Genomic DNA, 15,881 nt, shown 5'->3' with positions numbered 1-15,881 from the left:
AGTCTAATATAGTATTAAAAATAAAATACACATTGAAATGAATGGGAACCCACCTGAAATTGGACTGTGACCCACCTAGTGGGTCCCGACCCACAGTTTGAGAAACACTGCACCTTAGAGTATATCCCATTGAACTTAATGGGAGTTACTTCTGAGTAGACATGCTTAGGATTGGACTGTAAAAGCCCAACCCTATGCATGTCTACTCAGAAGTAATTCCTATTATAGTCTATAGGTCTTACTCCTAGGTAAGTGTGGATAGGATTGCAGCCTTACTCCCATAAAAGTGCACATAGGATTGCTGTCTGCAGCACTGCTTGCTTTTGTGATTGAATGTATGCATATTATGGGATTTATTACATCAAGATGTGCACTGTCAAATTCATATGTGTATTTTCAAATGTTAATAAAATGACATTAAACATTCCAGTTTATTCATATATACACAAACAAACGAATCAGGGATGTGTGGTGGGTGGGAGATGGGTGAGGCAGAGCCTCCCCACAGGGGTCCTTCCAAAAGCACCACTGCTGTGTGAGGTGCCCAAGCACCCACAACCCATGCACTCTGCATGTGGGTTTTGGGTGCTTTTGACTCCAGTGGGGAGGCTGTGCCTCACCACCCTGCGCATCACATGATGGTGGTGCTTTTTGAGGTGGTGGGAAGGCGCTGCCTCACCTGCCTCCCCACCCACAGAGTGTGTGGGTTGTGAGTGCTTGAGTGCCTCACATGGTGGCGGTGCTCTTTGAACGACTCCAGTGGGGAGGCTCTGCCTCACCTGCCTCCTCCCGAAACAGCCAGCAGAAGAGGGTGCGCTCTGCCTCCGTCCCCTTCCTGAAGGACCGGGCTGCAGTTCGCAGTCTGCCTCGACGTGACTCTGACTGGCAACGTGGACGCCGGAACTCGTTTCTCTTCCCTATATCCGTATCCGGGAGGCGACGTGTCCCTCCGCATATCCCTCCGCCCAGTGAGAACGCTTGTGGGCCTGCGCCCGGAGTGGGGCGGAAGTGACCCGTCTGTGGTGCAACACCCTGAGAGGGCTGGAGAGTGAGCGGGGCTGAGCTCGGCTCAGCTCAGCCTTCGCGTGGCTGCTTGTTCGCTCGCCTCTCCCTTTCCTGGCTGTCCTCGTTCTGGGTGACTGTGTGTGTCCGTCCCTCCGTCAGTCAGTCAGTCCTCGTCCTGCCTTCCCCCTCCAGCTGTCTGTCTGTCTGTCTTTCCCCCTCTCTCAGCCCCTGGAAAGCCCGGCCTGCCCCAGTGCCCTGCGGCCAGCCTCGCCTCCTCCCTGCCCCTCGCCTTGTTGAGGGCTGCTGTCTTGGCCTTTGAATCTGCCACTGCTGACCTGTTGCTCTTCAGGGGTGGTCTGCCCAGCCCCTAGCTGCTCCCACGGGGTCTGCATCCAGGGTGCCCGGGCTGTTCTGGGGGTCTTGTTTTGATGGTGGTGTCTGTCCATCCCTGTGTGGATTAGGTGTCTCTCTTCAGTGTCTCTCTTCAGCTTGCTGGGGGGGGGGGGTCACTTGTGTGTATTGTGTGTGTGTGTGTTGGGGGACAAGGTCCTTCCTCTGTCCCACAAGGAGCACTTTGTGCATGCCTTTCACTTGCAGGGGCTTCTGTGCTGTTTGTCCTCCAGGTGCTTCCTCAGGTCTTGAGAGCTCTTCACTAGACACAATTCTGTGGGTCCCATTTTGACTCCCTTCTGGGCACTGCTTTGCCTCTGCCTCTTGGTGCGTGTTTAGTTTGCTCTGCCTGCCTGCCTGTCAGCCCCTCATCTTAAAGAGCTGACCTCTGTCCCTTTCCTCAACTTCTTCAGAGTTCCTCTGTTCTTGAGCTTAGCCTCTCCTCACTGCAAATCTCGGTCCAGGTCCCTTTGCTTCTCTGTTGGGCTCCCTTCAGTGTCTCCATCTCTGTAAGCCAGTTTCAGTACCCAGGAGGAAGCATCATGTCTGTAGCGGGGCTAAAGAAGCAATTCTACAAAGCCAGCCAGGTGAGAAAAGAAGATATATTGTTGAAGGAGGGCGGGACCCACTCATGTACCTTTGTGCTTGAATTCCCTTCTGTCTGATTCCTTATACACCTCTCAAAGGCAGAAAAGTTGGCTGTCTTCTGTCAGTTGAGCTTGTCAAGAAATTAACTGTCAGATTTACAAATAGTTGGTCACATGTTAAGCCAGTCTTACTTCTTGCCAGCCTGATCCAAAGAGTTGCTTAGCACAGGGGAAAATGAATTGGATAAATTAGAATGTCTTTTGCACTGAGGCAGTTATGAGTTGGTGTTGCAGTGGTGCAGCAGCTCAGGGCTGCCTTGAACCATTAGGACCTGGGTTGGAATGGAGGGAGTGCTGATGTGGAGCTCATGTTCCTGTCAGCAACGCTATATGTGACTCTTGCTCAGCTGCACTCAGTGCAATTGCAGAACAAGTATTAGTTCAAAAATGTGAATTTCAGATGTCATGATCTAGACTGAGCTCAACAAACTGCAAAATCTGAACTGGTTTGTACTGCAGTAGATTGATGGAGCTATCCAAGTTCATTTAAGTCACTCTTTGCAGCCTTATAAACAGCCATTTAGTTGTGGCAGGCTAGTAGTTGTGGCAAAGAAGGAACTATTGCTTGTCAGCAGCTAGGCAACAAACCTTCCAAAAATTAAACAAAAATAAAAAATAGGCCATAAATGAGTAACTGAGGTATGTGCAGGCAACCAGGCAGGCTGATAAAAGGCCTGTAACTTTTGTGAAGTGGTTTGTGAATGGTTGTTGGCATTTTAAAACAGAGCAAAACAAAAACCCCACAAGGCTGCTGGTTTTCAGTTGTGCAGATTTCTAAATTGTCTTTTAAAACAAATGAGCCAATGATGATAGTTTGTGAGTGTCTGTAGTTTTGGAAAGCACTCTAAGAAGAAATCAGTCTAAAACCTTTTGAAGCAAGGATATCTTAGGCAGTGTTTTGCATATGTGCATGTCCTGTATTACATAGGTGTACAGAGTGGCTAGCTGTGAAACATGTCCAATTATGAATTGGGAGTGCTGTTGGGGCTCATATTTGCCCCCTCTATGGAGCCATTGCAAGCCCTTTCTTCTTGTCCCACCTTTTGTAACAGCAACTTGCTTGAATCTTCCTCCAAAAAACACAGATTTTTAAAATCTCAATAGTACTTTCAAATTGTCAGGCTACTGGTGAAGATGATGCTCATGATGATATTTGGCACTGACACAGTGCTTTAGAAAGTGTTTGTTGAAAGATCTTCATATATGACCTTGCTAATCTTTGCAAGTGCCTCACATAAGCATCCCTCTAGTGCTGATTAAGGATAGATGCCTCTCCTAAGGCAACCTATTTGATTTTATGACCTAGGTGAGTGTGGAACCAGGACTTGCAGGTTATGCTTATAATTGCTGTGTGCCACATGTCAATCTGTGGTTTTCTGGCTTTGATATGACAATAGGAGACACATTGGCTTTATGATCTACTTAATTTTGAATATTGCCCTTCCACAAAAGGAGAGCATGTGGCATGGGATGATACTATATCTTATCCACAAAATTCTGTGAAATAGCTAAGCCAAATAGGAATACTGGGTTCAAATACCTGACCTAATCACTGCACTGGCTTTCTATGATTCCGTCAGTTTGGGGAGTGGGGAAGCGTATACATATCCTTCCAGGACAGAATAAAATGTTTACCACCCAACAGTAGCTTCATATGAGGGTTGTCAGTGGGAATTGCTGTGATGAAGGGAGGTTGTGTTTCTGTGCTCAACTTGGGGTTGATAAAAGCCCTTTTCAGAAAATTTGATTCTCCTGTGTGCTGCCACACAGAGGCAATTGCGCAAACTGTGATCTCATGCCTTTTGCCATTACGTTTTCAGTTTATAGTTCCAGCGAAGAGGACATAAGTGCAGCAGGGAAGACAATGGATTTTGTGTGGGGAGAAATGGAATCAAATTGGAAAAAAAAGCTGCTGATTAAATTATGAGAAGATGGCTATTGTAGTAACTCGCATATAATTTCTCTTTGTAACTATAGAAATGTCACTAACATAATGAGCACCCCTCCTAGCCATATGGATGTAGTACAGAGGTCCATTGAAGTGTCTAACAATAGCCACCCAGTGTGTAGAGCCCATGAGTTGAAAAATGTGTATATTAAATGCGTCAAAGGGTAATGGCATCACTGAAATCCAAATGGTAATACACAAACAAGTTTTTTTGTGTGTGAAATGTATATATGAAATGTACATATCTATGTCGTTGGGTTATCCTTTTTTGTGGCTTTCTACCCTCCCTTTTTTGGTAGAGCTGGTGAGTTGGCCAAGAATATACTTGCATAAAGTATGGGGGGCAACAACTGCTCCCTACTTCCTTTCTTTCTGACTTGTCTTCAATTCAGTTAGTTGCTGAGTCTTCAGTGGCAAGGGTCAGAGTGCCAACCTGCAGTCCCTTTTATCATGACCTCGTAACTTTATACTGGTTACACACTCTTACACTTACTGATATGTAGTCAGGACTTTAACCTCTCAGTGACTTCTGAACATTCCTGTTTATTTCCCAGGAATGTTTTGTTAGATCCTTTCCACTATCCATAATTTCTGAACAGGGATGCAGTTTTGTCCCAGCCAAATGTTTAACTGTCTTGGATGCTGGTTTGATTGTTGGTCTCAGATCTTTCTCCTAAATTAGCAGACAGAGTTGTATTCCAAGAAGACCTAATTTTAAGAGCACAAGGGCCTTGATTTGGGAAAGGTAGTAGGCTAAAAATTGCATACGGAAGAGTCAGGCTTTATGATTGTACAAAGGGTGAGGTTTTAATTGAAAATTTCAACCTGTTTGTGCAATGACATTGTGGCAATACAAGAAGACATTGCTTGCCAGAGAAACTATTTTGGCCGGGGGGGGGGGGGGAAGGGTCGCAAAGGTGTTACGGGATATTTTCAAAGAGAGGTTGAGGAGAGGCTATTTGATTCCCTAAGGCAGGTCTTATGTGAATTAGTCCTAGAGCATGTGTAGTAGTTTTTTTTAATTAAAGAAAAAGTAACTCTGAGCATGTACTGAGGGTACTTTTTCCCCACTGAGAGGCACAGCTAGCTGTCTTGCACACTTGGGGAGAAGAATTTCTCCTTTGGGGAAGTGGCTTTCCAACCAAATTTGAACTCTGAAAATTAAGAACAGAAGTTGGGGGTTCCCTCATCCATTCTTGCTGCTGGGACCCAGCTAGAGGCCATTAATAACACCTTGTGATGGTAAGTTCTAAAGGCTGCTTATTTGTTGAAGGAACAGTAAAGAATTTTCCCCATTCCTTTTTTTTTTTTTTACTCTCCTGTTCATTCATTCCACTGGATGATTCTGAATTGGTTTGGGGGGCTGGAAGATTTCTCTCCACTCCTTGTTCTTGCATCACCAGTGTTTATCGCTACTACTACCCATAATCTTGTTTGTGGGTTTTTGGGAAGCCATTAACTATTCCTGATTTATAACAAAGACAATTCTGAAAAATGTAAGTTGAGTTTTAACTGCAGAGGAATAACTTATTTCCATAGTATTCCTTTGCATTTAGCATTTTATTGTCACCATCCTGTGAAGCCCCCAGGAGCATTATAAATAATAATGCATAGCACATGATCAAGCAAAGGTGAATGTTTTAAATTCTCATTGATTTTAGTGAGAGTTAAGTGAATGCTTTTATCTTTTCTGCGTGAAAATCAATAGTGCTTCACTTAGCTGACTTATGACCTTAGCTAAATGCTAAAGTTGCTGTGCTCTTGTGGCTATAGACTAGAATTGTGATTTGGGAAGTCCTGTACTCAAATCTTGCCTCTGCCACAGATTCATTAGGAGGCCAAGTGACAAGCCTCTTCCTCTCCACAATATAATCTACTAGCGGTTGCTAATCCTTGCAAGATTTACATTGGGTAATGCAAGGGTTTCCACACATGTAATGCAAGGGTTTCCACACATGTAATGCAAGGGTTTACATTAATCTGCCTAGTACAGTAGTGGGCTTTCCCACATTGGAGGTTTTCAAGCAGATGCTGGAAATCCACCTGTCAGGGATGCTGCAGTAGTTGCTGCAGTGTGCAGGAAGTTCGGCTAAACTTTACTAAACTGGAACCTTTAAAGTTCAACTCTAACAATCAATGCAGCATCTCTCAAACTGTGGGTTGGGACCCACTAGGTGGGTCACAAGCTAGCATCTAGCTTGCCATTGAAAATACAGGGTGCTGAGCTGTTGGGATGGATGGACTCCCTATGGGAGAGAGACATGATGCTTTGCCCTGAATAAGTGGGAAGTCAGGATGCTGGAAGGGGGGAGGCTGTGTGGCAGGAGAAGGATCCAAGTGTGTATTCTGCTTTGACTTCCAAACTGGAATGCTTGGATTCTAAGCTATGCAAAATAACAACATGAGCATACTGTGTAATGGAACCTTTGGCTGACTGCGGCTTAGGTTTGAAACCTAAATTGATTATGTCACTTCTGACTATGACATCATTTCCAAGTTAATGGCATCACTTCCAGTGGGTCCCAACAGATTGTCAGAATATGGCTTTACAGTCAGAAATTATCTGTGTTGAAGATTAGAAACTGAAGCTAAGAGATGCAACCCAGTAATCTTATGACTGAGATGAGATATGAACCAGGGTGTTCTAGCTCATAAGAACTGCACTGCTAGATCAGGACATGGTTCTGTCAAGTCCAATATCCTATTTCCAGCAGTGATTCCCTTGGACACTCAAGCAGGGCAAAGTGATGGCACTCCTCTGTGTGCCCCCAGCATTTGGAGCTTAGAGGCATATTGCTTCTCAACATGAAGGTTCTGAGTAGCTGTATTATGTCTGATAGCCTTGGAAAACCTCCCTCCTTGACTACACTGCAACCTGTGTACACCAGCAGTACACTTCATATGATTCGCTGTCTTTGTTTCTGTCTCCTTCACATGCAGCAATGAGACGTGTGAGGGGGCAGCAGATTGAGCAGATGGCTGCTTATTGTTATCATGGCATCTTCTTCCTCCTCCTCCTGTGCTATATGCATTCATATCCAGCTTTTGGGGTGTGTTTGTGTGTCTGTGTGTGTGTTTAAACCATCTGTCCCTCCCCTGTTGTTGGGAAGTTCAACTGTTTGTTCTGGAGCTTGCTGGCATACAAGAACTTGAGTGTATTTTGCATTAATTTTTATGGTTGGAGGTTCCAAGGAGATCAGACTTGTGGCTTCTGCAATGTGAGATTTGTCAGGGAGAGAGGCCCACTTCCCATCCTGCAATAAGGGAAGTGCCTGCAGATATTTTGTGGCTTGAAACGAAGGAAGCGGTGAAATAAGTTGTTCTCCCTTGAGAGAAAGGGGCAGGAAGCAGTTTCCTTAGCTAGCTTCCAGGCAGACACAGGGTGGCATTGCACTTCATGAGCAAGAGACCTCAAGAGAGTAACTGCTGCAGTACTGAGCCCGAAAGACCCAGGGTCTGACTAAGGAGAAGGTGACTTCATCTGTTTATATAAGTGGGCATCAGAGATTGCTCCAAGACATTTCCCAGGGAACTGTTGGTGCGGCCACGATAGTTTTGCTTCAGATCCTATCTTGCTGGCAGTGTTCTGGAGGGTGGCCAATGCCCCAGTGAAGAAAGGGAACCTCTGGTCAGATGTCTTCTGGTTTGGAGAATTCTGGTGTGTAAACAGAGTGACCTTTCTGGTCTCCTCTTAATGATTTCTCTCATGTTGGTCCCATCTGGCCTACACTAAACCAGGAACAGCCCATTGATGAAACTGACGGAAGCAGTCCTCTTGTGTAGCAGATGGGGAGGGCACCCTGCTCCATGAATTGGAAAAGAAAGAGAGGGCTAAAGTGGAAGAGGAAGTGTGGCAGAGAATGGAGGGCTAGAGCACTGGTCTACCTTTTTTTTGTGCCGTGAATTCCCATAGATCAGTGGTTCTCAAACTTTTTAGCACTGGGACCCACTTTTTAGAATTTGAATCTGTTGGGACCCACTGGAGGTGATGTCATGGCTGGAAGTGACATCATCAAGCAGGAAAATTTTTAACACCCCCATATGACAAAATATAATCAGATTAAGTAAATTAAGTTTACAGCAAGTTTTAGTTTAAAAATGTATTTAAAATAAAAAAGAACCCTCCTAACCTTCCCAAGCAGTTGCTAATCTGTTTTAAAAACAATTCCGCAAACATCCCAAAGGCTGCAACCCTATCCACACTTATCCAGGAGTAAGCCCCACTGACTTCATCTATGTCTCTTAAACTCCTGCAAGGGAGTTTGGAGCACTGTAAGTATATGCAAGGAAGGCAGCAACATGATCCCCAGGGTTGGGCTGCTGTGGGGCGGGGGGGGGGTTTCCACTTACCTAAAGTGGAAGGGGTTTCCACTTACCTAAAGGGGTGCCAGCCTTGGGGGAAGGTTGCAGAGAGCCCTGCAGACATCTCCGCAGGGCTTCCCAAGCCTCTGTAATAGTAAAAAAGCACTTTATTTAAAGCCACTTCCTTTTCTCAATCATAAAGAGATTCTGCAGGGCTCCCTGCACCCCCCTGGAGGCTGGCACCCCCTTAGGTAAGTGGTAAAACCCTTCCCCCCAACAGCAGCATGATTTTGGGGGTTGCACTGCTGTCTTCCCCCCTCTCCGTCCCTTAAGGGCCAGCACTAAGTGCTTCCTGGTCTGGTGGGTCATGACCCACTTTGAAAGCACTGGACTATATTGTTAAAAGCATATACATAATAGCCTGCTAAAAGTACAGAACTGTATTATTTCCTCAGTCACATACCATGATAGCATCAAGTCTAATATATTAAAATTCTCACTGAAATGAATGGGGATCCACCTGAAATTGGCTAGTGACCCACCGTTTGAGAAACACTGCCATAAATGACGCTGTTGACCCACCGCTGATCCCATCCCAGATCCAATCTGCCCCTGCCCTGCTCATTGTTACTCACCCCTGCTTAGCCCACCACATTTCCCCTTCTTTTTGTATCTTCATAACAACCCTGTGAGGTATCCACTTGAGCAGGGCTGGCCTTAGGAGCTGTGGGGCAAGACAGCAAGAAGAGGCTGTGCAGAATTATATCAAGAACTCAGTTTTGATAAGTCAGTACCATTAATGAATTGGATCCAAGTCCTCTCTTGCACAGGATTTGAACGGTTGCCCTACCCCCCCAAACGACGCCTTGCAGCACCATTGGGGTCACAGCCCACAGGTTGAAGAACATTGGACAGAGCATCACAAAGTTCTAACCCTCCAGACTCCTCTTCTGCTCCATCCTCCCTTTTCTAATCCAGGGAGCAGGCAGGCTGGGTAAGGGGAGGCCACATTTGGCAGGTACCAGGAGGTCTTGTGTCTAATTCTGGATTAAGCTTGTAATTCCGCCAAGGCAGAAATCAAGCCCAGGATGTGCATTGGGAGGGTGGCAAAGAAAAAGTCAAGAAATGTACAGATGGGACAGGAGTCGGGAATTGGTGGGAGTATATGAGCGGAACTCCAGCTTCTGTTGAGGTAATCCCTACTTTTGACAGGAGCTGGCAACTGAATGCAGAAAGGATCTTGTGGGATTTTTTTTTGGGGGGGGGTATGTGACGGGACCTGGGCTTTAACCTGGTTTGTAATACTTTTTTCTTGCATTTCAGGAAGTGGAGGCTTTAGGAATTATAGGCAGAATGTCAGAAGTTCGTGTGTCTTAAAATGCAGGACAATCTCATCTTTTTCTTTGAGAGAATGACTAGTTTGTTAGGCCACAGAAATGCCAGTGGACATAACATTTCAGTAACACATGTGACAGTCTCTCATGATACCCTTATGGATAATATGGTAAATTGTGGGTTGGATGGTACCACTGTTAGGAGGTGAATTCAAAGCTGGCTGAACAGCTGTTCCCAGTGAATGCTATGAAATGGCTGTACATCAATCTGAAGGGGATGTATCAAGCTGCCATGGGGCTTAATTGCTATTCAATATTTTTATAAATGACCTGCATGAAAGAGTAGAGGAGATGCTTATCAAGTTTTCAGATGATACAAACCTGGGAGGAGATAGTTAACACCTGGAAGACTGAATCAGAATTCAAAGTTATCTTGACAAGCTTGATTATTGGGTTCATGAAGTGAAGTTCAGTGGAGACAAACGTAAAGTCCTGCAAGTAAGTACAAAAAATATCAAAGTAGAGGATGGAGGAAACCAGGCTGCACTGAAATAGATCTCGGTGTCTTAGTGGACCATAAACTGAATACAAGCCAGCAGTATGATGCAGCTGCAAAAAAGCGAATGCGTTTCTGAGCTGCTCAGAGGCATAAACCCCAGCCTGGGGGCCACTTGCGGCCCTCGGGGTCTCCCAATCCAACCTGCGGGGAGCCTCCAATGAGCTTCTGGCCCTCCCCAACGCAACTGCTCTCAGTGTGAGGATGACTGTTCAGCCTCTCACCTGAACTGTGGGACAAGGGCTCCCTCCACTACTTGGTGTTCCAAGTCTGTGATGCAGCAGTGGCAGTGAAGAAAAGGCTGAACTTGTTTTGTGCAAAGCCTTTTATAGGCCTTGAGCTATTGCAAGACCTTCATTCATTCATATAAGTTCCATCTCTAATATATTCATTTATGTAAATTTATTCAAATTTTATATGTAAATTCTTTTTTCCCCCAGCCCCCAGCACAGTGTCAGAGAGATGATGTGACCCTCCTGCCAGAATATTTGGACACCCCTGGCATAGAGTCCAAATCACAAGAAGTAATAGTTCTGCTCAATACTGCAGTAGTCAGATCTCACTTTCACAACTGCATCCAGTTCTGGGCACCACTTTTTCAGAAGGATCGTGTTCAGAGGAGGGCAGCTGAGATGCGGAGGGGTTTGGAAACCGCTGTTTTTTTTTGAAGAACAGTTATATTTAGGCTAGATGTGAGGAATTTTCTAACTGTAAAAGCTGTCTGGATTTGGCATGGTCTGCCTTGTTCAGTTGTGGGCTCTCCCTCATTGGGAGTTTTGAAGCAGAAGCTACACAGCCACCTGTTAGGGATGTTGTAGTTGCCTTCACTGAGCAGGCGATGACCTCTAAAATATGTTCCAACCCCAACATTGGACTGGGCAATAATAGGCAAACTTAACAAGCTCATAGAGATGAGTGAGATTTGCTCAGGAGTGCATTTGTTCTTGGAAAGTCTCCCATGTACTAATCTACTCTCACCAGTTTTGCACTTTCTCCTCATGTTCAAGCACTGAGCAATTGATTATGCTGTTGATTAAAAACAGCAATGCAGTTAATACCATTTTCCGTTTCTTCCTAATTTGTATGGTATGTTGGAGAAAACTGTTCCCAATTTTTAGAACCACTTCATAGCACGTCCCACATACAAGAGAACAGCAGGAGACCTGTGTGCAGATCCTGCGGAACATGAGTTTGCATGCTGTCTGTGTGTGTCCTGGAAGCCATTTGACTGTCAGGTATTCATTTCATGGTAGTTTGGTCTTGTAAATGCCACTTGATTTGGTTATCTGGAGTGAGTGAAAATCTTTTGTAAGTGCTCAAACAAAAATACTTTTGCTAATTGTTTTGTCGGTTTGTGCATATTGTTACAATGAGGCCCCTAGAATAAATCTGGACCTCTGAAGTTGCTAACCTAGAAGCAAAAGAACTTTGTTACATATAGTAATGTTGTAACATGAAATGGTGGGATTACACTCATTCTTTCCTTCCTTCTCCTCACCCTTCCCCTCCCCTGCTGTTTTCCTTCTCTTCCCGCTCGCTCCATAGGCTTCAGCTCCAGCCATGGGCCACAGTGGGAGGAAGCTGGGTACATGCTAGCAAGCAAAGGATTTTTGGTTTGGCTTCCCTCCCTCCTTTGGAGAAACTGCACTGCCTACCCACACCCTCAGAAGCTTTGACAGCTTGAAAATTCCTCTTTGGCTGTTTTTTAAAATCAGGCCAAGAGGTAGAAGAGAAATTGCAAAGAGCTTGCAAAGGAATGTAAACAGTTTGCTCTCTTTAAAAGGAGAGGGTGTACTGTATATGTAAGCTTCAATATTAACCATGTTTATTAAGTAGGTAAAAACTTGTTGGTGCAGCTCAGATGAATACATGAAATTTGGCACAGTGGCTCCTCCTAGGTCTTGGAGCCTCCCTTGTCTTCGGTCTCCCTGCTCTCTGTTTCAGAGATCTAATACATTCAAGTATGCTCCATTGCTGCACATTTCCTCTTGCCCTTCCTGTTTTCCCAATCCCCCTGTAGCACACTGAGCTTTTCATGAGGTCTTTTCTGAGCTCTCCATCTCTTTGAGCAATATCACTGATGTTTGCTGTTCTGCAGTTGATGCGGTATCCAATTTGTTGACAGTGATGGCAGTGTACTTCTTTGGATCAGGCCCATTCAAAATATAAGCCTAGAAAACAAACTAGGTTGTATTTTTGTGATACACTTTCAGGTACCATGATCTCCTGGTAAGGAAAAGGGGAGATAACTATGGGAAGCAGAGAACCTGGGAGCTTCACCTGGGTGGAGCAATTTGTTGGGATCTAGAGTGCTACCATACTGCATTCCTTAGGCATGTCTGGGATTTGCTCATCTAGGCTTGAAAAGCAGGAATGCATGTGCCAGAGAACGGTGGTTCAGGGCACTCCTGAACGTTGACTCATACGTCAACTGACTGGTGGTGTGACTTGTGGGACTGAAAGACAAGTTTCTCAAGGCAGGGTGTTAAAGACTGTCCATGGTGTGAACCAAGTGTTGATTTTCCCTTTAGTATGCTCCTCTAGCTGATGAATTTTAAACTGTTCCTTAGAAAGATTGAGCAATGGAGATCTGATCATCATTGGTGTGATGATCACTGTTTGTTCATAACCTAAAATACTCCACACACCCCACATAGGGGCAGAAAGTCTGGTCTAGAGGGTAGAGCTGCTGTTAAACCCAAAGACAACATCTGAAGGTTGCCAGTTCAAGATCACTGGAAGCTTCCATGTGTGGTGAGACCTTGAAGCTGATGAGCTTAGCTGAGCTCTTTTGAGTGGGAGACAAGATGAAGCCAGCTGCAGCTGTTTGTCAGTGTGGGAGGCAACACAACCAAAGTGATAACCAGACAGAAAAAGATCCATCTATAATGTAGTATGCTCTTGAAAGACTGAACTTCTTTGTTTATTTGAAAAAAACCCTCTGGGGTTTAGAGAAACCCTGCCCGTGTAAACTGCCTTGAATAAAGTCAAAAGAGTACTCCAATGACCCAGAAAGTTGGTATATAAATACTATTATTATAGTCTTCAACCTTCATACAGAGGTTCCTTGGCAGACAAAGTCATTAAAAAGAAAAAAAATTCACTGGTAGTAAAAATAGTAATCCTTCCTGTCCAAAGTGCTTCACATATATTACCTTGTAATCCTTACAGCAGTCCTGAAAAGTAGATCAGTAATATCATTTTCCTTGCACTTGGAGGCTGTGAGTGTAACTTACCTACCTAGTGAGTTCATTGTGCAGTTCAAGTTGAGGGGTGTCCTGATTTGTCTCAGTTTCTTGGCCATTCAAAGTTGAGGTCTAGTTCTAGATCTCTCTCTCTCTCTCTCTCTCTCTCTCTCTCTCTCTCTCTCTCTCTCTCTCAAAAAGGTATATCTTTTAATACAGAACACAGTTTGGAACCTGTGAGAATTTCCTGTGTGAAGAGGGCTCAGGGCAAGTGTTCTTTTCACATCTTTTTTTTCCCTCTCAGTCCACACCTGTGAAGCTTATTCAAGATTATTTCAGAACTTAAGAGATCCTTGGAGGGGAGAATTAGGTTCACAGGAACTCATGCATGGATGCACCACTTTATAATGGGCTCTCGATTATCTGTAAATCCCCATTAACCATAGACTGAACATCCATGATACCATGAAACCATGAATACAGTAGCTGCTCAAAGTCAAAATGTCAGTAGTTGAATATTGAACAACACTACCTTTGAAAGAAAAGCGAGAGACCAAGAATGCAGGGAGAAGAAGGTTCAGGGGTTAGCACAGATAAAGAAAACTGGGTTTCCAATTAGAAACAGAGAAGGCAGTTGGCCATGGAACAGGAAGAAAGAATAGGGGGAGGTTCCAAGGGAAGGTGAGATGGACATTGGTAGTTGGTACTGGAGAAAAACAGAGGAATTGTTTTAAAAGTTTGCTAAGAGAGTTTATATCAGATTTTTGTCCTAAAAAAAAAAAGAGCATAACATTCGACTTAACCTGCTTGACCTGAACGATTGTTGACCAGCCAGACTTTGCAAAGTCTGTTCTTTCATGCAGAGACGTAGCAGGCATTTATATTTTTAAATGATTTTTTGCTTCCGAAAGCAGAACCTTCCTTTCTTCTTTACCATAGAGATGGTCATCATGCAGTCTCCACCACCACACATGGTTCCAGAGGGGGCAGCAGCAATGCTCAGGTGGAGGAGGCGCAATGGTAGGTGCAGGGGTGCCGCCCCACAGGGTCCACTCATGCAGTGCATTTGCACTGGAGGGAGCTTTTACCCCCCACCCCTCAAGGCCGGCCACTGGTAGTTCTCTGTATTTGATTTTTCCCATTTTTATACCACCCTTCCTCCCTCAGGTTGGCGTACATGATTCCTCCTCTCTTGTCCTCACAACAAGCTGTGAGGTAGGTGAGGCTGAGTGATAGTGATTGCCCCAAGATCACACAGGAAGCTTTGTAGCTGAGCAGGAAATTGAACCTGGGTCTTCCAGGTCTAAGTTCAACTCCCGAACCACTGCACCATTCTTGCTTACTAGCAAACATTATCTGCTGTTGCATTTACACCGTGGCTTTTTTTCCCTAGGACCCCTTTCCATAGGGATCCATCTGTATTCCTTGTGTGTTGCAAAAGTTTTCAGCAAATTCTAAGGCCTGGCTAGCTAATTTCTTGGTTGTGGAGTTCTGGATCATCTTTCTCCCCACCCCACCATGTCTTCACCCTCTCTTCTTGGAGAGCAGTCAAACTTTCCAAGAATATTGCCCTCTTCAATAAGTTGAGTGAGAGCAAATGTATACCTTTCCTATTGGGAAGAGTGATTCCTTCCAAGAAGGAATCTTGCATGATGTTTCATGCTCCCAATCTGAGTGGGGAAGGGCAATGGGGGCTGAGAAGGGCCAGGGTTAGATGCTACACGTGAGCTGCCAGCTGGCCAACTTTGTTCTGAAGTATGCTCCTGATTTAAATGGGAAGCATTGCTCTGGTCTGTTGGGCCATTGCCTCACATAAACGTGAGTGTTCTGTAGACCAGGGGTGTCCAAACATTTTGGCAGGAGGGACACATCATCTCTCTGACACTGACAGGGGCCAGGAAAAAAAAGAATTAATTTACATTACAATTTGAATAAATTTACATAAATGAATTTTTAGAAATGGAACTTACATGAATGAATGAAGGTCTTGCAGTAGCTCAAGGCCTAAAAAAGGCCTTGCACAAAGCAAGGCCAGCCTTTAATTTGCTGCCACTGCTGCATCACAGATTTGAAACAGCAAGTAGGAGCCCTCGTCCCACAGCTCAGGTGAGAGGTTGTACAGTTGTCCTCACGCTAAGAGCAGTTGCTTTGGGCCAGCATGGGCTCCAGCAAGTCTCCAGAGGGCCAGAGGCTCATTGGAGACTGGGGACTCCCTGCAGGCCAGATTGGGAGCCCCTGAGGGCCACAAGTGGCCCCCAGGCCGGGGTTTAGACACCCCTGCTGTAGACTACAACATGCCCAGATCTCTCCTGCAGTGGCACATGACAAGGTAGGCTTGGTAGTGGTGGACGTTGGGCCAGCTGTTATGTAAGGGATGTTTGCCCACCATTGCTGGGTTCCCTTGAGTATAATATGAGAATATTTTATCACTTGCTTTTGAACCTTCCAGAAGCTCCACTCTGGCTAGTGTTGATAAACAGGAATCTGAGCTGTCTGATCAGTGGGTCTGAGGAC

General features: G+C 45.0%; 1 protein-coding gene across 3 annotated transcripts in view; it reads left to right on the top strand.

The window, feature by feature from the left end:
• The first annotated feature begins 1,034 nt into the window (after positions 1-1,034).
• The window catches only part of SH3GL1 (SH3 domain containing GRB2 like 1, endophilin A2), a 58,668-nt gene continuing 43,821 nt past the window's right edge, over positions 1,035-15,881 (top strand). For 2 of the 3 annotated variants that reach the window (XM_066634929.1, XM_066634927.1), the window contains exon 1: positions 1,035-1,982. In XM_066634929.1, the coding sequence (XP_066491026.1) occupies positions 1,938-1,982 (45 nt within the window). In that variant the 5' untranslated portion in view covers positions 1,035-1,937. The remainder of the gene's footprint in view (positions 1,983-15,881) is intronic. The other variant, XM_066634928.1, reaches the window with a different exon arrangement.

The sequence above is a fragment of the Tiliqua scincoides genome, chromosome 8 (assembly GCF_035046505.1).
Source record: "Tiliqua scincoides isolate rTilSci1 chromosome 8, rTilSci1.hap2, whole genome shotgun sequence".
NCBI classification, from domain to species: Eukaryota; Metazoa; Chordata; class Lepidosauria; order Squamata; family Scincidae; genus Tiliqua; species Tiliqua scincoides.
Note: the sequence above shows the minus strand (reverse complement) of the source record. Positions and strands in the feature narration are given on the sequence as shown.